Source organism: Aptenodytes patagonicus, chromosome 2 (genome assembly GCF_965638725.1).
Source record: "Aptenodytes patagonicus chromosome 2, bAptPat1.pri.cur, whole genome shotgun sequence".
In the NCBI taxonomy this organism is placed as follows: Eukaryota; Metazoa; Chordata; class Aves; order Sphenisciformes; family Spheniscidae; genus Aptenodytes; species Aptenodytes patagonicus.
Window position 1 is genome coordinate 72,639,915 of NC_134950.1, and position 24,446 is coordinate 72,664,360.

At 44.6% G+C, this 24,446-nt stretch overlaps 1 protein-coding gene across 2 annotated transcripts in view; it reads right to left on the reverse strand.

Moving 5' to 3' along the window:
- The window catches only part of SLC6A18 (solute carrier family 6 member 18), a 40,554-nt gene extending 16,108 nt beyond the window's left edge, over positions 1-24,446 (reverse strand). For both annotated transcript variants that reach the window (XM_076330202.1, XM_076330201.1), the window contains exons 1-5: positions 24,224-24,446; positions 8,811-8,951; positions 7,319-7,456; positions 2,864-3,045; positions 2,341-2,451 (exon numbers count right to left, since the gene is read on the reverse strand). In XM_076330202.1, coding sequence (XP_076186317.1) covers positions 2,341-2,451; positions 2,864-3,045; positions 7,319-7,456; positions 8,811-8,951; positions 24,224-24,380 — 729 coding nt within the window. In that variant the 5' untranslated portion in view covers positions 24,381-24,446. The remainder of the gene's footprint in view (positions 1-2,340; positions 2,452-2,863; positions 3,046-7,318; positions 7,457-8,810; positions 8,952-24,223) is intronic.

Genomic DNA, 24,446 nt, shown 5'->3' on the forward strand with positions numbered 1-24,446 from the left:
ATACAAACTTGGAAAGTGAAGAAACTCAAACAATGGTCGTTTGGGAAAAAAAAAATTCAGTTGGGTGATTATGATGTTGAAACTGGGTAAGATGTGACTTTTAGCATGAGGTATTACTTTCTTTCACAGATTTTCAAAAACAATGGTGAGGTGTAACAGTTACCAGAGTGGATGTGGCAGCTATTACAGAGAAGCTACAACTTCCGCTGCACTGCAAAGTTGGAAAAAAGTTGGAAAAGTTTGCCTCCAATGAGTGGAGAATGTCAAGAAGGTTGATTTTTTTTTTTTTTTTTTTTTTTTTAAGCAAGCTGAAACAGGCAGTAGGTGAGCTAACTTTTACTTTATTTTGCTAAAACTTTACAAGCTTTGTGCAAAAAGACAGGAAAAGAAGCAGAAAACAGCACACATCTAAGAAATACGCTTTACAGTTTTGTAAGCTAATGTGGTCTGGGTGGGCTAGGTAAATCTTTGCCAAAAAACCCCCACAAACCAACAACCCCCCTGTACAACTCAGTTTGGGACATCTCCCGTGGAGAAGTGTAACAAGAAAAACGCATGTATTTGCTGACGGCAGTGGTGGGAATAGTTCCTCATTAAACAGGCTAACAGAAAAGGCAATACTGGTACTGCAGTTGTGGGCTAAGGAGAAGAAGAAAGAAAGGAAATGTTGCGGTTGTATGCTTACTGAAGTCCTTGAAGTGCTAAAATCCTCCATAGCAGTTGGTATGTTAGTTTAACAAAGCCGTCTGTCTTTCTTACGCTGTAACTTTCTGTGCAATAGCAACACCCATAGCAGATATCACTTACCAGGCTGTTGCATCAGCTTTTCCATGTTTGTAGATAAGAACGTAGTTTCATCACCAAAACCCTCTTCAGATGACTCTTCAAGGATGTCCCCAGGATCTGCTTCTTCAAACTGACTAATCATTAACTGCAGGTTGGTTGCAGCTGGATTTTCATTCTGACTCCTGGCGCCAGTCTACAAAACCATCCGGCTCTTCTTTTATGATGATCCGCTCCCCCTCAGCACTGCAATACCTCCAGGCTTTGTGAATATACACACAAATCTATTTTTTGCATTAAGTTCACTGTGCAATGATCATAAATCCCAAAGATGCCTGAGCTCTTCCAGAGAAACCTGACAGCCGGGCTGAGACCAAATGACAACAGGCCAAGCCCTGTTCTGGTTGTGTTGTCTAATTTGCTTTCTTCATTAAGACATTGCACCAAGCATTTATTGTCCTGTCTGGGCCCTACAAAAATGCAAGTGCACATCCTGATCCCCTGTAAAGAGCAAGGTTGTCCTTTTTGAGCTCTGACAGCGTTCAGATGGGTGCCCGTGCCACTGGGCTTGCAGGGGGAGGGATAAAAGAGGTCTCTCATCTGAGCTTTCTCTCGCTGTTGTCCCTTTCCAGGCTGGCATGTAGCGTATCTCCGGGCTTCTTGGCTTATGTTTTCCTTAATGCCTGTGTTCCTGCTGTAGGAAGGGAAAAGGAAATACCCAGCGCTCCTGTGGTGGGAAGCACTGCTGTGGCTGTGGAGGCAGAGGATGCTCCAAGACCATCTGTCAGTGGGTGCTGCTTTTCCTCCTCTACACTCACCGCTTTATGGAGCTTTTTAGCACGAAGGCAGAGCTGTGAGGAGCCTACGGTTGACAGCAACCACTTAGTGAGACAATTTGACTTTGCGTTTGGGAAGGCCGCTAAGGCCAGTGTAAAGAGGTCCTTCTGAAATGGCCAGCATATGGAGGGATCTGGGACTCCTGTCCCTTTGAGAAGATGAGAAAACGTGGGAAAGGGTTATTCTCCAGCAGTTCTGTCTTTTAGGGACAGCTGCGGAGGGGCGGGGGGGGGGGGGGAACTTCAGCTATGGAGAAACAGGGGTAGGAGAAAATTACTTTCAACCTTAAAAAAAAATCACTTTGCAGTGTAATTTCTCAGTCGTTTTCCTTGTGAATTCCTAAAAGATTAAAGTTGTGTAAATTCTCTAGCGTTGGCAGGGAAATCCCATCTTTATCATGTGTAAAAGAGAGATGATTCTGTTCGTGAAGTACATCAGTTTCACTTACACATTCAAGACCGAGGCACCCATAACATATTTATACTCAATTTTCCAATATTTTCTGATATGCTTATTACTGAACTGTTAAATACTTTGCTGCTTCTTTTCTTGCTAAAGTATATTAAAATACTAAATCGCTTCATCTCAGAAAAAAAAAGCTTAGCTGAGCTCTTGGATAGGGAGCTAGATCAAGAGTTGCTGGAAAATGAATATACAGTATAAGATCTGAGGGGGAGCAAAAGGAAAAATAATATTTCTGACTGTAGCAGCAATACTTACATTAGGGGTGAAGAGGTAAGCCAGCCCGTCAGTGGCTCCTGGTAGAGTGAGTCCGTGAATAAGGAATATAGTTAGGACCAGGTAAGGAAATATTGCTGTTACATAAATTGCCTAAAGTAAGAAAGTAAGCAGACGGACAAACAGTTACTGATAACAACATCGATAAATCCTATTTAAGTTATTGCAACACACAATCCTAACAATATTAGATAAAAGAGCTACAGATGAACATTGCCATCTTTAAAAGAAGCAGAATGCACTTTTGCAGAATATACTTCTAACAAAGTATAGCTTTTAAAACTGGGGGGGGAGGAGACTGGTAGGGCGGGCGCGTTTGCAATGGAAAAGGAGAGAAGTGTCATTTTGAGCCACCTGTACCGCTGTTACCGCTTCGCTGGACAAGGAGCACACTGAAATGGTGCTAGTGTAGTAAATGGGGAAGGCTTTCCTTGGTGGTGAAACTCAGTATCTGGAGAGCGAGATCCAAAGTGTGGGATAATGCACTTCTCTATCCTTTCCGTACCTTTCCTGTGGTTTCAATTCCTCGGATGGTGCAGAGATAGACAATTGCCCAGCAAGCTGCTAAGCACAAAATGAGCCACCACTGTAATGTGCCACTCTCGGTGACATCGGGTGTTATGTTCAAAGTTTTCCTGTACCAAAAATAATTTACTGCGGTACTTTCATAACATTCTTCGTTGAGCCCTGGAAAAAAATGTGGCAAGCATAAGAATAAATTTTAAAATTGGTAATATTTTTCCCACTCACTGTACAGTTAGGAAGCAATACTTTATACTAACAGAGAGTGGCAGGACGGTCTCTTGTGGGCTGCCAAATCAAATACAGAGATGGGCTGAACTGACCTTTCTGCACTGTCTGTAATGTGCAGCAAGACAAATTCTGTCATGGCAGGTTGAGACTGCGAGACTTACATGAGACCTTCACCAGAACATCACCAGCATTTCTACAGACAATAACTTTCTAAATAGAAAAGGTGTCATACTTAGTGCAAGGTGAAATCTAAACTGTAATTGCGGTGGAGACTATGAAATTTTTTAGCTCTGTCTACAAGTTGGTGGAACAATAACAAGATTCAGGCACCTGAGGATACATCTAAGCCCAGGATCCCCTGGCTATGTCATGGCCCTGTAGTGGGGCAAGACCCAGGCATCAGCCTCTTTGGTTCACATTTCCAGGACTTCTGTGAGCAGGAACCTCGGGCACCTGCGCCCGGGGGAGCGGGCACTCCCCAGCCAGGCTTTGTGCCTGGAGAAGAGGGAACCAGGAACACGATGTACACCACGACCCTTGCTCACCCCTCTGCCTACGTGCAACCTAAATGCCTGAAGAGGAGGTTGACAGAGGATCTTCAGGAGACCCGCTGACCTGCTGTCTTTAGCTGGAAACCCAAGTTCCCTGGGTGCTGCAGCTCCTGCCTTTGCTCCTAGCCAGAATCAGGTGTGTTCTGAGAGCACGAGGCAGCCCCGTGCATTTCCACTCAGGTTTAGCATAACTTTTTTTCCCTTCCTGCCCTCATTTCAAGTCCCATTAGCTTTAGCTATCGGCTCCTGCTCGGATTACCTAGTGCACTGAGCGGAATAGCTCACGCAGGGCAGTTTGACGCTCTCCTGCCATGAACGGCTGATAGCCCAGGCTGGAGAAAGGACGGCTCATTCTGCTTGCACAGAAGGGTAAGTCAGTCATCCTGTCACGACTCTACAAAGGGAAAGAGCATGTCTGCGGGCAGGAGAATGATAAAATGCTGCATTTCAGCAACATCCTGATGCTGCGTTTACTGGTAGTAAGTTTGGGGTGGCTGAATGACTAAGTGGCTACAGGAAACCTCCCTTATTCTCCTGTGTAGACTCCAGAGCTGGGCATGATGATGTATTTTAGGAAGATAATCCTGAGGGTACAAGAAACAACTCCTCTCTCCATTTTGAATTTTTTCCTGTTGTATGAAATGCCAGCCTGTTCAATCAAGCTCTCAAACGGGACCATTTCTCCCTTTTCTTGTGACCTTTCACTTGCTTCTGAAACAGCCACCTTTCACAACAAAACTCTGAAAACAAACGAATCAACAACGTGGCAATTAAGCCACTAAGCAGAGCTCAGGGATCCTGAGAGTTCCTTGCCCCATGGCTGCAGTGGGGAAACACGCTGTGGTGCTCCCGAGTGGCCAGCTCTGTGATCTTGGCAGTGAATCGAATTTGGTTCACTTTTTGCCCTTGATAAATTCCTTTTCTTTTAGGGAGTCTCTTGTTATGCAGGAGATGTTGCCCAGAGAGGTGGTGGATGCCCCATCCCTGGACACATTCCAGGTCAGGTTGGACGGGGCTCTGAGCAACCTGATCTAGCCGAGGATGTCCCTGCTTATTGCAGGGGGGTTGGACTAGATGACCTTTAGAGGTCCCTTCCAACCCAAACTATTCTATGATTCTATGATTCTATGTTAATTCAAGTATTTTCAACTAAAGGGAGGAAGTGAAGTGTGTTGCTCTTCCATCTTTGCCTCGCAGCCCTCCAGCCTCTGGAAGAGATGGCGGCTGCGGGTCCTTCTGCTGTGGTTCGGGAGAAAGGGCTGATCGAGGAGCCCAGCTCTGGGAGAGGTTTGTGGAGTGGTGCCCCAGCGGCAGGAGAGGACCCCCTGCCACCTGACCCTGGGGTGCAGAGCCATCAGCCCTAGCCGGGTTAAAGAGAACAGGAAGATCTTTTAAGAGAGCAAAAGAAACCCTGACAAAAGACATAATAAAATTGTTATTTCTAATGTTAAAAAGGTAATATTGGTAAATCAATATTTTGCTCTTATTATTCTGTAAAATAGAGCCAGAACAGGACTACCAAGTAGTAAAAATTGACTGGAAAATGCAGTTTACATTAGAAATAATTACAAATAATACATTTTTAATTGAACAGGTGCAGCAAATCCCAGCGGAGACAGCGGAGGAGATTCCTGGTTTGTAAGTCTTGAAATACTACAGAAATTCTAGCAGACAAAGAGTTAGGGCGCCTACCTTTGAAAAGCAAAAGTGACCTGAATAAGTAGTGGCAAAATCTTGACCTCAGCTCTGGACTAAATCCTGGGAAAGCTGGCCTAGCTGGCAAAAGGCTGATGGCGAGGAGTAATCATGATTGTGGTCATTGTGGCTTTATGAAACTTTTCAAACAAAACTTGCTCTGGTGAGATTGCAAGGTGGAGAATGAAGTAACTTGCAGATATGTGATGTACTGATTTAGCCAAGTGACTTTCCAGTTACAAATTTACACTTGAAAGTGTGGTTACCACTGAAATGTCATTACACCTGAAGCTGGTGATCCTTTTTCAGTGTATGAGGATGCTCGTGTACTCAGACTTGCTGGTGTCCTTTCCTCAGCTCTGAATTAAAAGAATCAGACATGCACCCGGACACACACTGACCAGCGCAACCCCAGTTCCCTTTGAATACACAGTCTCTGGCTGTTGAATGAAAGTCTGTGGGTTGTAGCAGGGTGTATGAGTAACGAGCTGTGTAGTGAAAAGCTTTGCTGCTCTTGTCCTTTTAGTCCCAGCTTAAGTACGTGAGCCTGAAATAATGCCATTTTTGTCTATGTTCAGCCAAGCCTGGTGGATGGGAACAGATGTTACTTGACTCACTTAGGAAGCAGCTCCCTGGAGAGAGCATTGCAATCGTGATGGAGAAGTGCAGGTTCTTCCCATCTTGGCACTGGTATTGAAAAATCCATCCTTAAAGGACTTTTTCAATATTTTCTAAAAGATGCTTAACTAAAATTGCAGGTTTTTGTATACCAAACTAGTTGATTAAAAAGTTGATCTCCAAAGCAGGTTTGGAAAACATTTGTTTAGCTCACTAGTTGGGACATCTGTATCCTGAGAAATGAAAGAATCCTATTTCTTAAGGCCCAAATAATTTTCTCTACTTCTGTAACAAAGATGGGGGATATCTGATTGTCTTCCTACTCTAGAATAGTCCTAAGGTCTCCAAAAGAAAGTTGACTTCTGCTATGTTTTGTCTTTGTTCTTAGCCTCTTACTCAGATTGTTTCTTGCTCTGCCCTGGAACTTGTCGTCTCTCAAGCTCTGAACAAAAAAGAAAGCTGAAAAATAATTTTAAAGAACTGCGAGCAGTCTTCCTTATCCTGCTTAGGTACACTGTCTGTCTTTGGTCTTACTAAAGGTTTTGTAATGGGTACTGTGAATTTGGTCTGAGCTTCAAAGATTCCCTCTTTAAGTAGTTTCTCTGCTACCTCAAAACTGTTTTGCTTATTTAGTTGCTCCTTTTTCTTTTTTTTTAAACATTGTTATTTCATTTCTCATTTTGAAAGGGGTCATGGACTTCCTGGCTTTTGATGTTCCTGCGAGGATGATGAATTTGAGTAGGCTATCATCACTCTCGTAGCTTTTCGAGAGGAAAGCAAACCAGGTCTTGTGCACAACTCGGGGCCAAATCAAGTGTGGCTTCTCTTCTCAGGGGTTTCTTGGTTAGCTGCTCTAGGAAGCTGTCTTGTCAGATGTGTAAAAGTAGTCTCAGCAATCTACAGGCAGAAACTAAAGTTCTCCAGTAGGGTTGTGTTTCCTGCTCTGGCAACTCAGCTGATCTTTCTCAGCACATCATGGCAAATGAGCTGAAAGGTTCCTGTAAGAGCTTGTTACGAGTCATAGCCAATGCATCACCACCTAATGAAAACTCGAAGGTCTCATTTAAAGCAGTTACTGAAAGCTGTAGTCGTAAATTTGGTTCTTAATTATGCTCACTATCTCATGTGTCTTGATATGTAGTTTATGATAACAGACACATGTGTCTTGATAAAGGACTGTTTCTCCATAGTCAGAAAGCAGAGGACACTCTTTCAGGCTGGTATTTGTATCATAGCACAAGCATAAAAAATAAACAAGACTTCCCTTTTCCCCTTGGTAGCCCCCAGACTCTGATGTTTGTGATCCTCCTTTTGCTAGCAGTGACGCTCGAAGTGGTAGTTACCTGTTCTGTTTTCATTTAGAGGACAAACGCTCCAAGGAAGAGGTTCTTGGAAGGAGTTTATGAAATACCACATCACCCAGGTTAAAACGGTGTTGTAGTATAAGCTCACCAGAACCGACACCATCCACGAACCAACCCCTGCAGAAAGCACAAGATCTCAGCTTAGAAAAGCTTTGGAAAAAACTATCAGTCACAGCACTTGCTCTTAGCAGCTCACGTTTCCTAATTTTTCAAGATTTTCTGTTTCTCCCCCAAGATTTTCACATGAAAGATGGGCATTTGTGTCCTCAGTAGCCAAACACTAGTGCACAGTTCCCCAGCCCTGCTCCAAGAAGGCTGACACTCCCTACTTACATAGAAGATTAGGGTTGAATCTTTGCTCTAGTATATAATACATTGTTTTCTACAACACGGGACAACTTTAATAGCAGAGACCAGAGACTGAAGTTTCACAGTATGCTATAGCTGCATGAGGGCACTCTTTTGTCCCAAATCATGCACATATGCCCTAAACCAGTAACTGGTTTGCTCCTACAATAAGGAAGGAAGAATAGCAACACCACGGTTTCTGCTTGCTTGCATTTTTGCAAAGGGAGGATGGACATGCTTAATTGTAGGAGATGGGTTTAGCTGGAGGCACCACCCTGCTGCTTGGTATTTCTTCCTGGTTGCCCTCTGACCCTTAGATAACTCCTCTTACCCACCCCTTCTCCTCTCACACATGCCCACAGGCATGGCTGTTGCTGACAATCCCATTTTCAAGCACCTGCTTAAAGCAGGGCACGATCCAGCAGTGCTGGCTGGAGCATCCAAGGGTTTCTCCTTGCCCCTGCAGGCAGGAGGGTGCTATCTCAAAACCAGTAAAGCCGATGGTTCAGTGCTCTAACAGTGGCTGCTCCCATTCACTTTTTGCAGCCTAACAATGCGCACAGGACACAAGATATGTTTTTTCAGTGTATATTAAATTAAATAGATAAAAAGAAATTGCTGGTACAGGACTGCACACCGGTCTGATGCACACTGCTCTGTGGATTGTCCCTCATGCTCAGCCACATTAATAATCTCCCTTTAGCAAGCCCCACTGTGCCCCCCTCTCCTGAAGGGAAACTTTCCCAGGTGCTTTAGGATATTTAGGAGGTGCCAGGCTCCCATTCCTGACTTTGTATCTTTCTGTCCCCCCTCCAGTCCATCTGTCCCTGGAAGGAGAAGACTGACTCCTGGAGGGGCTCTGAGGGAGGAGCGAGAAGCACTGTGGGCAGGCAGCTCTTGTGTAAGCTCCAAGATACGGTAGGAATGGGGCAGTCCTGGCTAGCAGAGCTCATGATCATTATGCTTCCCACAGCAAAGGTTATGAGGTTTGCATTTAAGGCCCCTGTGTGCCTGGGGTAATGGGAGCGATGACCTAACGAGCATCAGGCACAGGTCTGTAGGAAGTGAGTGCTGGGTTGGAGCTCAGCTGCGGTTCCTTGAGCTGGGACCCCGAGAGACGTACCGACTCCTCCGAGGTAAGGCGAGATGGTGTTCCAGGCACCGATGCTGCCTTTCCTCAGGCACTGTCCTAGGGCCAGTTCGAGATGCAACAGTGGGATTCCTTCAAAGAGAAGAGCGATGAAGTATGGGATCAGGAATGCCCCTGAAAAGACAATTAAGTGCAATTGAGCCACACGATTATCTGCATCTCACTGAAATTACTGTTTTGTAATTTGTCTGCTTTATGACCCTAAAAAAGTCCTTGTGGGACGTGTTGAGAGAGGGAGCATGGCTAGGGATACCTGCCAAGTAACATCTGTTACTGGTAATCTTGTTGGTGAAGATGTAGGAGGAAGGACTGGGATGCTTACTGCTGCAGGATGCTTCCCCTCAGGCACTGCTACAGCCCATTATAAATAGCCTCCATTTCCCTTTCTTTTAAGCATCTTCTTTTCTGCCCCTGCTCATAAAACAGAGAAGGTTTGCCTCTCCGCTATACCGTCTGTTCCCCCTTCAGTGCATCACCTTGTTTCCCTCCCTACAGCTCTCAGGCGTGTGCTCCTCTGTCCTCCGCTGGTAAAGCAGGATTTTGCACTGGAGACCCCCGAGAGACCAGGTTATTTTGTTGCATGAAGTTCTGCTCAAAGCACAGAGCCTCTGGCTAATGGAAAACTGAAAGCAAGACTGAAGTTGTTCTGTGAGCCGTGGGAGAAATGAAACCTGATTTCCTCCCGATTTGTGTCCTCTATGCCTTCCCTGTTTTTCTCATAGCAGCTCCCCTGGGCCAGAGCCAGCACGTGCTGTTGGGTGCCTGCAGGCAGGTATCAATCCTGCCGGCAGCCTGGCTGGTTCCTGCAAAACGGTGTGCAACGCCTCATCTCCCCCGCCTTCCCTCAGAAGGGGCACGGGTTTGGGTCTCCCTCCTTTGCACATACTGATTTTCATGAGACCAGGGGAAGTTTCATCAGTATATTTAAAGCGCCTGCCCAAATGTCCAATTAAATTAAAATGGTCTAATAGATTGAAGTTTATTGCCATGACCAACAACTACTGTGACCACGAAGCCTCTTTTCTTTGGGGAAACAAAGACAGAAGTCCTGCCTCAGCCACCTCCCAATCCTCCTACCAACTCATACCGACTCTGTGCTCCTCATCGCTTTGTCAATAAACCTGTGCCTTGTTACACCGTTTCAACTTTGCCTCCAAATCTCTTATCTGAGTCTACCCAGCTCTGCTCTTCTAGCTCTGGAAACCTTCTCCCCTCCCTCCAGGCTGGCAGGGAGAGCGGCTTCACCATCACCATGCGAGAGAACAGAGCGGAGCAGCTCCGCTCCCCGCTCCATCTTCGGCCCCGAGAGGGAGGTGGGGGAATGCACAAGGATTTCTGGTCTCTTCCTGGAATGGCTCCTGTGTTTTGCAATCACTGATTATTTAGAAAGGCTAGGCAGCTAAATAGAATCATTTGGGCTAGGTATTGCAACAACTTTGCTACCTATTACTAGGTGCTGCAATAATTACATACAACACCCAGAGAAGATGTGCTGTTTAATGGTTTAGCCCTTTATCAAGAAACACATAGAAACAAAAATTGGCAAAGCTCTTCTCGGTGAAGGACTGTTCTTAATTTGCCAAAGGTGGAAATAAATGTCCCTCCTTGCAATCTGATTTCTTAAGATGTTTTTAACTGCTAAGAAGCAGATTTGAAAAAGGAGTCTCACAGTTAATTCCCAGTATGTTAAATCCTCAATTTGGATCCTTGGTACTCCTGCTCAGTAGTCCCCTTGCTTGGAGAAAGCTCTGAAGTGGCTGTTATAAACCCCCCCCAAGAGAGAGATTTACAGAGGGAGTTAAGGACCACAATAGTTTGTTTATTTTGAAGTGTTTTACCACCTGATGAAATCTCACCTGGAGCTACCTACCGAAGCTCCCATGTAAATACCAAGGAATTTGCAGGTCCCTTCCACAAGAACTCGGTAACCTCTCACCATGCTCAGTCCTGCGCTCTCCTTCAAACCTGCTGCAATATCCCCATCCACAGCACACCTGAGGGCACCCACCCAGCCCTCCTGACAGCCCGACGCCTTGGGCTGTCTCCTGGGAAGAGCAAAATATTCACGCAAATGACCGGAGCACCGCAGTGCGGAGCTCTCTGCTTGTTCACCCAGCCACCTGGCTGCACACCAGCTCCGGCTGGCAGCTGTTTCGCTGCAATCCATGCGATGCTGAGCCCTTGCTAGCAGAGCACTCCGTAAGGGACCGACCTATCTCCCATATCATATCTCCCTGGAAATAACTGTGTAATAATTAGTGCCAACTGCCCTCTGTTATCTCTCTCCCCTTTTCTGTTTGCTAGTTGAACCATTGACAGCAGAGCATGTTTAGATATTCTGCTGATAAAAGCCTGTTTACTTTGTGCTGGTTTGTACGTATCTCCAGTCACAGCACAGCAAAGCATAATGTCACACTTCTTCGAAAGAAAACACTGGTTTTCCATGAGAACAATGTAAAAAGTATGCTATCTGCAAATATGAAAATATGGCAAAAGATTGGGCTAGGAAGAAATGTTTAATGGAACTAATCTTTCTCAAACCTAATCCAAATAAATGTCTTGTAGTGTAAAAATATGTTTTCAGCTATTCATTCCTTTGCTTCACAGTATTTTTAGGCAAAAAGGAAATAGTCAGAAAAAGCATAGACAGCCTGCTCAAGCACTTGAAGCTTACTCTTTTCCACAATAAAATTCCCCACCCATAGAAAGAAAAAGGATAGCGGAAAGGTAGCAGGAACCTAACAGTGAGTAGGAACCCTCTAGCACTATATAGTCAAGGGCTCTGTTTAATAGATAGGGGAGGATGTGCCAGAAGGCAGAATTTAATACTTAAAAAAAAAAAAAAAAAGCCATGAGAAAACTAACCGTGGAAAAGACAAGAAGAAAATCCAAGAAGCAGAATGAAGAAGCGAGCTGGTACCTAACACAGAGCATGTATCACAAAACAGAACGTTCAAACACGTGCACAGCAAAACCCTATCAGCACCCATATGATGTGTAGCACAGGTACAGCAGAAACTCAGTAGGTTTGGCTTCCATGAGGCGTGGTATCCTGGTTTCAGCTGGGATAGAGTTAATTTTCTTCCTAGTAGCTGGTACAGTGCTGTGTTTTGGATTTAGTATGAGAATAATGTTGATAACACACCGATGTTTTAGCTGTTGCTGAGCAGTGCTTACACTAGTCAAGGACTTTTCGGCTTCTCATGTCCTGCCAGTGGGAAGCTGGGAGGGGGCACAGCCAGGACAGCTGACCCAAACTGGCCAAAGGGATATTCCATACCATATGACATCATGCTCAGTATATAAACTGGGGGGAGTTGGCCAGGGTGTGGTGACCGCTGCTCGGGAACTGGCTGGGCATCGGTCGGAGGGTGGTGAACAATTGCAGTGTGCATCACTTATTTTGTATATTCTTTTATCATTATTATTATTATTATTATTATTATTATTATTATTATTTTCCTTTCCTGTCCTATTAAACTGTCTTTATCTCAACCCACAAATTTTACGTTTTTTTCCCAATTCTCTCCCCATTCCCACTGGGTGGGGAGGAGTGAGCGAATGGCTGTGTGGTGTTTAGCTGCCTGCCGGGTTAAACCACAACAGTCCTTTTGGTGCCCAACGTGGGGCACAAAGGGTTGAGATGTCAGATCTGACCAGAGCGTGTTAAGGCAGATTTGTTATAAGCATTCATCATATTGGTTTAACAGTCGCTGGTCACAATGTTGATTAATTTACTCTCAAAGATGTCATGCTTGCTCTCAGAGTTGTGTTATGTAACACCTTACCGGCTGTACGTGTTCCCTGTTGTGCTGTCTATCACCTCTGGGAGCTGGATCGAGGATATAATTTTGCTGCACTGTGTAACACTACTGGTTTATGATATGATAAAATTGTTAGTCGTGAGACTAATTTTTGTATTTGTACTTCTGTATTTGCACTTGGCATTACCATCATCTCTGTACCTTAGGAACCACTTTTTGGAAATTATTAATATTACACTTTTTACTTTTTCTCCTTGGGGAACCAATCTATGGGGGAGATAAGAGGGGACACTTGCCCCTGCTCCTTCACCTTCCCTTTCTTCTTCAGGTGAGTTACAACAGCTCTTGCGAATTTTGAATATCCTTGGGATGTTCAAACCAGCATGGCCCTATTGCTCTGTCTCCTGTATGTGGTTCAGGTCTTGTTTAAGGTTAAACAATTTTTTAAGAATACCATCCAGAGATCAACCCCCATGACAGGCACAGTGGCTACTCAAACCCCAGCGACAGGCACCGCAACTACTCCAGCCCCCATGACAGGCACTGTGGCTACTCAAATCCTGGCAACAGGCTGCGGCTGAACCAGAGAACCAACCCATGCCAGTATCAGTTGCCCCTATACACAAGAAGAAATACACAAGAAAATCAGCTCATTTAGTAAGAGATGAAGATGAACCAGGACCATCGTGAGAACAGAAGGAAGAAGAGGCAGAACCCATAAATGAGATGGCAACCACATGATCCCTATCCCTGAGTGAGTTGTGAGATATGCAAAAGATTTCAGTCATCCAGGCAAGCACGTTGTCACGGGGCTGCTCTGATGCTGGGATAATGGGACCAGTAGCCTGGAATTAGAGGGTAAAGAAGCCAAGCAGCTGGGATCCCTTTCCAGGGCAAGGGGCATTGGCAAAGCGATTGGAAAAGGGGCACAAGCCCTCAGCCTCTGGAGGTGAATCCTGTCAGGCGTACATGAGTTGCAAGGAAAAACAATCACAAAAGGGGGTTCTTCCAGGAAAATTGCTGCTCTATTTTCCAGTGAGCAGTTCCCCAGACAGAGTAGAAGGGCTGATTTTACTTCCGATCTTAATAAAGGGACTTCTGACTCGTATTTACAAGAAATGAGTAACAAGAACTATGATGAGGAGTAAAGGGGCTCTGCCTCCAGCCAGGTGGAGGAAAGGGACAACCGGGTTTACTGGACTGTGTGGATTTGGTGGCCTGGCACATCGGACCCACAGGAGTATAAGGCTCTAGTAGACACCAGTGCACAGTGTACCCTAATGCCGTCAAGCTATAAAGGGGCAGAACCCATCTGTATTTCTGGAGTGATGGGGGTGTCCCAACAGCTAACTGTATTGGAGGCCGAAGTGAGCCCAACTGGGAATGAGTGGCAAAAGCACCCCGTTGTGACTGGCCCAGGTGCTCCGTGCATCCTTGGCATAGACTACCTCAGGAGGGGGTATTTCAAGGACCCAAAAGGGTACCGGTGGGCTTTTGGTATAGCTGCCTTGGAGATGGAGGAAATTAAACAGCTGTCCACCTTGCCTGGTCTCTTGGAGGACCCTTCTGTTGTGGGGTTGCTGAGGGTCGAAGAACAACGGGTGCCGATTGCTACCACAACGGTGCACCGGCGACGATATCGCACCAACCGAGACTCCCTGATTCCCATCCATAAGCTGATTCATCGACTGGAGAGCCAAGGAGTGATCAGCAAGACTCGCTCACACTTCAACAGTCCCATATGGCCAGTGCGGAAGTCTAATGGAGAGTGGAGACTAACAGTAGACTATCATGGCCTGAACAAAGTCATGCCTCCACTGAGTGCTGCCATGCCGGACATGCTAGAACTTCAATACGAACTGGAGTCAAAGGCAGCCAAGTGGTATGCCACAACTGATATCGCTAATACGTTTTTCTCAATCCCTTTGGCAGCAGAGCGCAGGCCACAGTTTGCTTTCGCTTGGAGGGGCGTCCAGTACACCTGGAACCGACTGCCCCAGGGGTGGAAACACAGCCCTACCATTTGCCATGGACTGATCCAGACTGCACTGGAACAGGGTGAGGCTCCAGAACACCTGCAATACATTGATGACGTCATTGTGTGGGGCAACACAGCAGAAGTAGTTTTTGAGAAAGGGAAGAAAATAGCCCAAATCCTGCTGAAGGTTGGTTTTGCCATAAAACAAAGTAAGGCCAAGGGACCTGCACAGGAGATCCAGTTTTTAGGAATAAAATGGCAAGATGGACGTCGTCAGATCCCAATGGATGTGGTCAACAAAATAACAGCTATGCCTCCACCAACTAGCAAAAAGGAAACACAAGCTTTCTTAGGCGTTGTGAGTTTTTGGAGAATGCACATTCCAAATTACAGTCTGATTGTAAACCCTCTCTATCAAGTGACCCGAAAGAAGAACGATTTCAAATGGGGCCCTGAGCAATGACAAGCTTTTGAACAAATTAAACGGGAGATAGTTCATGCAGTAGCCCTGGGGCCAGTCCGGGCAGGACAAGATGGAAAAAATGTGCTCTATACCGCAGCCGGGGAGAATGGCCCTACCTGGCAGAAAGCACCAGGGGAGACTCGAGGTCGACCCCCAGAGTTTTGGAGTCGGGGATACAGAGAATCCAAGGCCCACTATACTCCAACTGAAAAAGAGATATTGGCAGCATATGAAGGGGTTCGAGCCGCTTTGGAAGTGATCGGCACTGAAGCACAGCTCCTCCTGGCACCCCGACTGCCAGTGCTGGGCTGGATGTTCAGAGGGAGGGTCCCCTGTACACATCATGCAACTGATGCTACGTGGAGTAAGTGGGTTGCACTGATCACACAACGGGCTCGAAGAGGAAACCCCAGTCGCCCAGGAATCCTGGAAGTGATCATGGATTGGCCAGAGGGCAAAGATTTTAGAATATTGCCAGAGGAGGAGGTGACGTGTGCTGAGGAGGCCCCAATGTACAATAAACTACCAGAAAATGAGAAGCAATATGCCCTGTTCACTGATGGGTCCTGTCGTCTTGTGGGAAAGCATCGGAGGTGGAAAGCTGCTGTATGGAGTCCTATGCAACAAGTTGTAGAAACTGCTGAAGGAGAAGGTGAATCGAGCCAATTTGCAGAAGTAAAGGCCATCCAGCTGGCTTTAGACATTGCTGACCGAGAAAAGTGGCCAGTGCTCTATCTCTATACTGACTCATGGATGGTGGCAAATGCCCTGTGGGGGTGGTTGCAGCAATGGAAGCAGAGCAACTGGCAGCGCAGAGGCAAACCCACCTGGGCTGCCGCATTGTGGCAAGATATTGCTGTCCAGGCAGTGAACCTGGTTGTAAAAGTCCGTCACGTAGATGCTCACGTACCCAAGAGTCGGGCCACTGAAGAACATCAAAACAACCAGCAGGTGGATCAGGCTGCTAAGATTGAAGTGGCTCCGGTGGATCTGGACTGGCAACATAAGGGTGAATTATTTATAGCTCAGTGGGCCCATGACACCTCAGGTCACCAAGGAAGAGATGCAACATACAGATGGGCTCGTGATCGAGGGGTGGACTTGGCCATGGACACTATTGCGCAGGTTATCCATGAATGCAAAACATGCGCTGCAATCAAGCAAGTCAAGCGGTTAAAGCCTCTCTGGTGTGGAGGACGATGGCTGAAATATAAATATGGGGAGGCCTGGCAGATCGATTATATCACACTCCCACAGACCCGCCAAGGCAAGTGCCACGTGCTTACAATGGTGGAGGCAACCACCAAATGGCTGGAAACATATCCCGTGCCCCATGCCACTGCCCGGAACACTATCCTGGGCCTTGAAAAACAGGTCTTATGGCAACATGGCACCCCAGAAAGAATTGAGTCAGACAACGGGACTCATTTCCGAAACAACCTCACAGACACCTGGGCCAAAGAGCACGGCATTGAGTGGGTGTATCACATCCCCTGTCATGCACCAGCCTCTGGGAAAATCGAATGATACAATGGACTGTTAAAGACTACACTGAGAGCAATGGGTGGCGAGACATTCAAACATTGGGATACACATTTAGCAAAGGCCACCTCGTTAGTCAACACTCGGGGATCTGCCCATCGAGCTGGCCCTGCCCAGTCAGAGCTTTTACGTCTGTAGATGGGAGTAAAGTCCCTGTAGTGCACATAAAAAATATGCTGGGGAAAACAGTCTGGGTTATTCCTGCCTCGGGCAAAGGCAAACCCATGCGTGGGATTGCTTTTGCTCAAGGACCTGTGTGCACTTGGTGGATCATGCAGAAGGATGGGGAAGTCCAATGTGTACCTCAAGGGGATTTGATTTTGGGTGAGAATAGCCAATGAATTAGATTGTATGATGTTAATTGCTATGTAATACTGTATATCATCACTTCTATGGTGGCTATATGCCATATTAACAGTATTACAGTAAGAATCACCTAGATTAATGAAGAATGAACTTTGATGAAACCAAGCAAAATGCAGCAATGGTAGAACCAGACAAGTGCAGTGGTGGTGGGATGAAAACTGGCTTCAGCATGCAAAAATCCAACACCACACACCATCTCTCCTGCCCTGAAGGACTGTTATGACAGATGGAGCCCAAAGTCATAGACTAAATGAACTCAATGAACATTTTATAGGGGTGGCCCATAGACTAAGAGAATGATATCTGTGTGTATATATCAAAAGACAGGAAAAGTGGTGGTGATTAATTGGAATGTATTGGAAAGTGTGGGACCTGGGCATGACGTAGATGGTATAGAAAAAGGGGTGGATACTGTCCTGGTTTTGGCTGGGATAGAGTTAATTTTCTTCCTAGTAGCTGGTACAGTGCTGTGTTTTGGATTTAGGATGAGAACAATGTTGTTAACACACTGATGTTTTAGTTGTTGCTAAGTAGTGATTTAGTGAAAAGTCAAGGACTTTTCAGCTTCCCATGCTCTACCGACTGAGAAGGCTGGAGGTGCACAAGAAGCTGGGAGGGGGCACAACCAGGACAGCTGACCCAAACTGGCCCAAGGGACATTCCATACCATGTGACGTCATGCTCAGTACATAAACTGGGGGAAAGCTGGCCGGGGTGACCGCTGCTTGGGGACTGGCTGGGCATCGGTCGGCGGGTAGTGAGCAATTGCATTGTGCATCACTTGCTTTGTATATTCTTTTATCATTATTATTATTATTTTCCCTTCCTTTTCTGTCCTATTAAACCATGTTTATCTCAACCCATGAATTTTACTTTTTCTTTTTTCTGATTCTGTCCCCCATCCCACTGAGGGGGGAGGAGTGAGCAAACAGCTGTGTGGTTTTTAGCTGCCTGCCGGGTTAAACCACAACACATGGGAAAGGAAACTTAGCAGAAGACAATCATAAAGTGCCAGTAAGCAAACCATTCTATATCTGGATATTCTAGGTATATTTATATCTAGATATTCTAGATCTATATCTCCACAGTGAAAGCAAAATAAATGACATACATAAGAGGCAAGCCCAGGGGGGAACTTCTAAAAACAAAAGTTTAGCTTCAGTAACTTTTTTCCTCTCAAAAAATGAATGAGGAAAATGACAGTGATCAAGCATTTGTAAGTACCTTAAAAGCCTGGAGAAATGCCCATAAAAATTAAAAGTATCACCAGGGCGCTATTTAGTTTCATCCGTGAGGAATGACCTAGGAAAATTTTAGTCTACACCTTTCCTTCTGTCAGAAAGACACTCAAGATGCATAAAGCATCCATTCTGCAAGTAGATACACGCGCTACTAAAAGAAGGTAAAGGAAAAAAAAAAAAAACAATCCAAAATCTACCAGAGGTAAAAGTTATTTTGGAAGGAGATCCTGCACAAAGATACCACAAACAATCCCTGTGCACATGAGAAGGCACAGAAAGCCTACGAGAGCTTTTTCAAATCAGGTTATCAACAACTACAAATACTGCACATATTGGTAAATTGGTTTCATTAACAATAGAGTCCCAAGTGACAAGGAGCACCAGCGTGTAGCACGATGGGTATCATTGCTAACTCAGAAGAACCATTAGAGTAGAGATAGCTCTACAGTCATGGCAGTAGAAAAGAAAATACCTGGTGCACTCTAGATACGCTGAGGGTTTTTAAAACCTGATCCCTCGATTGCAATGTACAGGCAAATCAGTTCAGAAAAGCAACCACTCAATCATATTCAGCCCTCTGCTTTCAAAATGACACTTGAAAGACACAATCTTTGTTATTATCACCTACACATGACAACCTGGAAGAGAAGTGCATGAACTACTAGGCAGCCTGTTGAGAGCTGCTGATGCACCGGAGGGCAGAATGACCAGAAGGCTAACGAAGGAGCGCAGTCTAAAGCTGAATCATGGCAACAGGCAAAGCAGAGTGAAACAACCAAATTGGTTTTGTCACATCTTAGAAAGAGAGAGCAATAAACCTGACTAGTGGAAATGTAAAGCAGTTACAGTATCAGCCAGGTGACCTCCTAATCAAGATGTACCAAGACCAGCAGAAATTGATGAGCCTCAGTGAGAAGCAGAAAAGAAAACCCAATAGCTTTGCTTGATGTTGGGGTACCACTGAAGACTTCCTAAATGGTGGAGAAAAACTTAGAGGAACTGATCCACATGCTCAATATTGCATTTTACCAGCGCTTGCAGATCAGCTAGCAGAAGTAAGGCAAGTAACTTGAAATGGTGATCTAAAGACATAATAGCATTTGAAAGGCCAGAACATGAATAATAAATTTCCTTCAGATCAGAGATTTAAGAATGGAAAAAAATAATTATAATGAAGACTGAAGTGACCTGGAAAGTGGCAAAATAGTAATTCCAAAGGAAATGTATCTGTAGAGTCTGAAAAATTCAGAAAGCACATCTCAGTATGATACAATGCAACCAGCATTCAGAGTACCCCTTCACTGGTTCTGTTGGTACGTAGGAGAAATGGTGATGGGTGCATTTTTCCAAAAGACTGAGAACTTAATGGCAAGATACCTGCCATAATTTATGTTTTACCTACAAGAAATTGCAATAGGTGGTAACTGCTTGTTCAGATACAGAGAAAAAGCTATTAGCTATTGAAAGGGGATTGTCAGACCCGTCCCCCTTTCTCCATGGGAGTTCAGCTAAGCAGCGTAGTAGCCAACACAGCCATGAATCACATCAAGACATCAGGTAGGAAAAAAAGCAGCAACTTAATCATATTCACCCCTCCCTCTGGAAAACAATACTTCGTGATCTTTGTTATGTCTTCTGCACATGCCTTAATCCAGAAGAAAAATATGAGTTACTATAAACGTCATATTTGTGCAGCATATTTATGATAGCACTGATTTTGACTTATGGGCCACTTTGCACGTCTTACAGACTCTGAAACTTTGCAGGGCTGAGTTTCCCATGTAAATGACTATCATCTCCTTGAGCAACAATGAAGGAGCTAAAGACATGTCCAGAAAACCAAGGGGGCAATAGCCAGTTCAAATGAAGATGGGTAACACCCGTAGATCAACTTATAAAATAATCTTGGTGAACTTCCCTATGAAATACTCATGACTGGAGGATGCCAGTGAGCAGCACCCACGTGCAAGCATGCACCAACCTGAGCTATAAAGGGCAACCAGATACAACAAGTTATGAAAGGATCAACCCCAAATGCCACAGCTTTTCACCAAGGACTTGAGCCGGACGTGGTAACAATCCAGAAAATGAAGTTTGTTACTTCTTGTAACATAATTCATCTTTATATCAGAGCGTGAACTGTTCTGCTCTTCCCAACATACTTTTTTTTTTTACAGTATCTTCCAGGTATACCTGTTGTTCCTCTCAGGTTTTATTTTCCTTCTGAGAACACAGTGAGCCAGGCAACTGCATTTCGTAGCAAGTTGTAGTTCAAATTCTAGCAAAAGGTCAGGTAGGCCACGGGTTATGAAAGTCTGTAAATCATTGCCCCAGAAGTAAACAGTTCTTCCTTTTTAGCAGGACTTTAATGCTTATGTATATTTATTTTCCTAGAAAGAAACTGTATTTTATATTAAAGATATTTTTCAGTCATCCTGTAGGCTCAGGCACTATGCACATTTTTAATACCCATGGGTTAGGCAAGCATTTATATACTAGCTCTAATCAAAAGTAAAACACTGCAGTAAGTTCCAGCTAGAAGTGGGTTGTTTTTTTTTTTTAAAGTATACTCAGATGACTGTATGTGTACAAATATAGCTGTATGACTTGTTTGAGTCTCAGTTTTAAGTGACAAACTATATACTGGGCCATTTAGAGACTTCTTTTCAATCCCAGTTGCCTGGGAACCTTTGTGTTTGTCTCCACTTACTGTGGCAAACAACCTTCATATCCATTAGTCATGAAAAGTAAATAACTAACTTAACTCAGGCAATAAATCCAAATAATCAGTAACGACAGCGGGTGATAAATGTCAGCAAAACTGATATTATATTAGATCCGAGTTACTGAGTAACACCAATGTGCGATGGATAAGGTCCAGAGGTCTGATGAGAACAGCTGACATGAGACAAATATACAAGCACGTATTTTTATCTCTTGTTTTTTAAAAGATCTAGAAATGAGGAAAAGTGCATTGCCTAACTCTTAAACGCTTGGATGTTTAACCTGAACCAGCTGTGAAACTGATATCTGTACCCCAGAAGCCATTCAGCCTTAGGGCACGTCTATGCCATATCCATACCAGGTTTCGCTGCACTTGTGGCTGTGGCTGCAGGCACAGAGCCACTGCACCTCTGAGGGCTCCTAGTCAACCACGATGCTGCTGGTCTCTCACATGGTCACATCTTCAGATGCACACAAGCAGGATTCATGCTCCAGTATCCCTGAAAATCTGTTGGGCTTTTGCATCTGAGTTGTTTGCTTTCAAAAATGCAACCGCAAATCACATCACTGCCTTAAATTAGCAGAAGTAAAATGTCACTATATTATACACTGGTGTAAACCCAACAGCTCTGTCTTCTTGGTGGTCTTCATGACTCACTCAAACTCTTCCAACACCAGCTTTCTGGGATAAATTATTCACAAACCCCACAGCACTTCGTCACCGAGTCCATCCTGCTGTTGAGCTCTTTAAGCCATTTGTTAAAATCCAGTGACCAAACATTGGCCATACATCCGTATATTGACCTTTATTCACCACTGTTTTGTGCCGCTGTTTGTAGTGATGCAAAGTAGCTATATGCCGTTACTGAGTCTGCTAGCTATTTTAAACTGATTTTTCACTGGCAAATTTACTACTCACGGAGCAAAGGAACGACTCAACCTTTGTCCCTGCAGCATTCTCCTATTTTTATTATCTTTAAACCTACTCTAAATGCTGTCTTTTTTGTCCCTAGCAGCTCCTGTGGGATATATCAGTGCTCAGAAGCTGGATACACAAGCAAACAGACTTTTGGAGCACTGTGTAGTCCGTAAGACAGGTCACCATGGGTCTCCTTGCACTTGGACTCATGCTTCTCCTGGGGTGGTGGAGCTCTGTAGGGCAGGGATGCAGAGGACCCTGGAGGGGAGGGATGGAGGGGAGATATCAAACCTCAGTAGGAGGCAAGTGTTGCTGATCTTCTGAAGTGAGGCTGGGGTCTGAAGAGGTTGAAAAACAGCTGGCCACAGTTAGTCCCCCACCTCCAGCACGGAGAAACAACCCTTGGTGCTTCATGGGAAGCTGTGAGAGCCTTTTTATGGTCAGTAGAACAATATTTCATCTTAATCCGTAATAGCAATTTGCACAGAATCCTGAAGCACAAAGTTCGTGCAGCCTCATGCAGTTGGTGGCCCCAGAAGCAGCTCTGCGTAATGAGATGTGCGGAGGAGCTGTGTCTTGCTGTGGTCCCGTCTGTGAGTTTCAAACCTTCCACTGAGTGCTTTGTGTTAATTGTTCATTACATTACAAAAATATCACATTATGTTAGTTTTATTATGTTGTTTGTTAATACTGCATGCTCGTTCCCTTGCTCCAAGATAGAAAGGCCACCTGAGATGCTGTAGGGTATTTGTCTGACCTACAGCTCCTGCTCCAGAATAACATCTTCCTTGCAGGCCCCATGCCATATCTGCTATAGGGATGTCTCTCTAAAGGTGTTTTTCATGTCTCATTAACTGAAGTGACAGGCTTTTTCCAGCCGTTCCCATGGGCAAACGCAGAGAAACAGCATGCTTGCACCTATGGCTTTCTAACCACCCAGTTATGGCACTCCTCTGAGAGAGTTTCACTGGGTTTCACATCTTGCAAATAAATAATGGAAAATGTTAAGTCTCCTGGGAGGAATCTAACCTACTGGTTCTTCTCTTTTCTTATTTGAATTTGTGTAATTGTAGCTTCCAGCTGTTACATGTTCAATGTTAAAGAGCTCCTTGCCACCAAAATAATTTCCATTTGCTTGCTTGTAGATTATGATAAATATACTCTTTCATTTTCAATTTCATGAGCTAAATAGATTGGATTCTTGAGTCATTCCTTGTCCCATAAGTCTTCCAGACCTTGAATAATTGTTGGGGCTTTTCTGCATTTTGTCTAATTTTTCAAGTTGGCTTTGAAAGGTGGACTTTCAGAAGAAGTCAGAAGTTCAGAAGTTGTCTTAGTATCAGTAGCAGTATCTCCACCTACTTCCTAGTGCTCTGCTTATATATGCCAAGATTCTTTTTGTTGATACAACCTGCTATATCTCATTCATTTTGCTACTTGCCAGGGTCCCTAAGTGGCTACTTCTTTCTGAAACACCTCCTTCCATTAAAGGCAGCATCCATTCTTGGTTCCTTCGTTGATTCAAATATATGTAGTTCATCATGTAATATAGATACCTTGGTAGAACAAGCTTGGATTTAATAATTTTTTCTGTCATTTGACAGTTTCTCCAGATTTGAATTTTCTGTTTCTCCAGTTAATTGAAAGATAATGAATAATACTGGACTGAAACAATTTGCTATCTCACTCTGCTTTAGACAGCTTACCGTGGCAGATCTCAAAAACTACTGTGAATGGCGAGTTATCAAGTACTCTTTTCTGATCCATTTATATTTAGTGAATTGGCTGCTTCTAAAGCAATTCTTTGTGGGAATGGTGCCCAGGGACAGCCTTGGGCAGCTGTTTGCGCCACCTGGCAGGCTCCTGTCGGTGTTCTATCAACTGAGCATTTTAAATGGCCTCACAGACATCAAAAAGTGCAATTTAGTTTTGTGCAGGGGCAGTTCCAGACGACGAGGTAGCTCCTAATAGCATCAGAGAAGGGAGGGGAACGACTCGCTCACCTTCCCAAAGGAAAGCACAGCGACCATTTGTCTGGGGGCTGGTTCACTCAGGCCTCCCCAGGACTTCTCACTTTTCCTTAAGGTAACAAGCTGCAGGATCAGTTTCCTGCTCCCGTCGGGACTGTAGCAGCAATGTAAGAACTTTAACATTGGTTTTGCTGAGAGTTGGTGTCACTCTGGTCTTATTTCCTAAACGAACGCATCATTTTAAAATGAAATATACTTCTATAGAAAAAGCTAATCTAACTGGTGCAAAATATTTTATGAGAATTAGATAGTTAAAAAAAAAGTGATGCAAATATATAACTTCCATGCCCATCATAAGTTAGTATAGTTAAATTAGAATTGCAGTTTAATATTTTGGCAAAGTCCCATTTCAATCTTACCGCCTCCATGTATCTGACACAAGTATGGAAATCGCCACACGTTCCCCAGACCAACGGCAAATCCGATACAGCTTAAAATATACTGGAACTTATTGTCCCACTTGGGTCTGCCATCTTCTTTAGGGATTTCAGGTGGCACTGATAAGTCTTTTGACATTTTAATGAAATATCCTTGCCCTCTTAGCCCCTTTCCCTGTAAATAGGAAGATGCTTCAAAACCTGT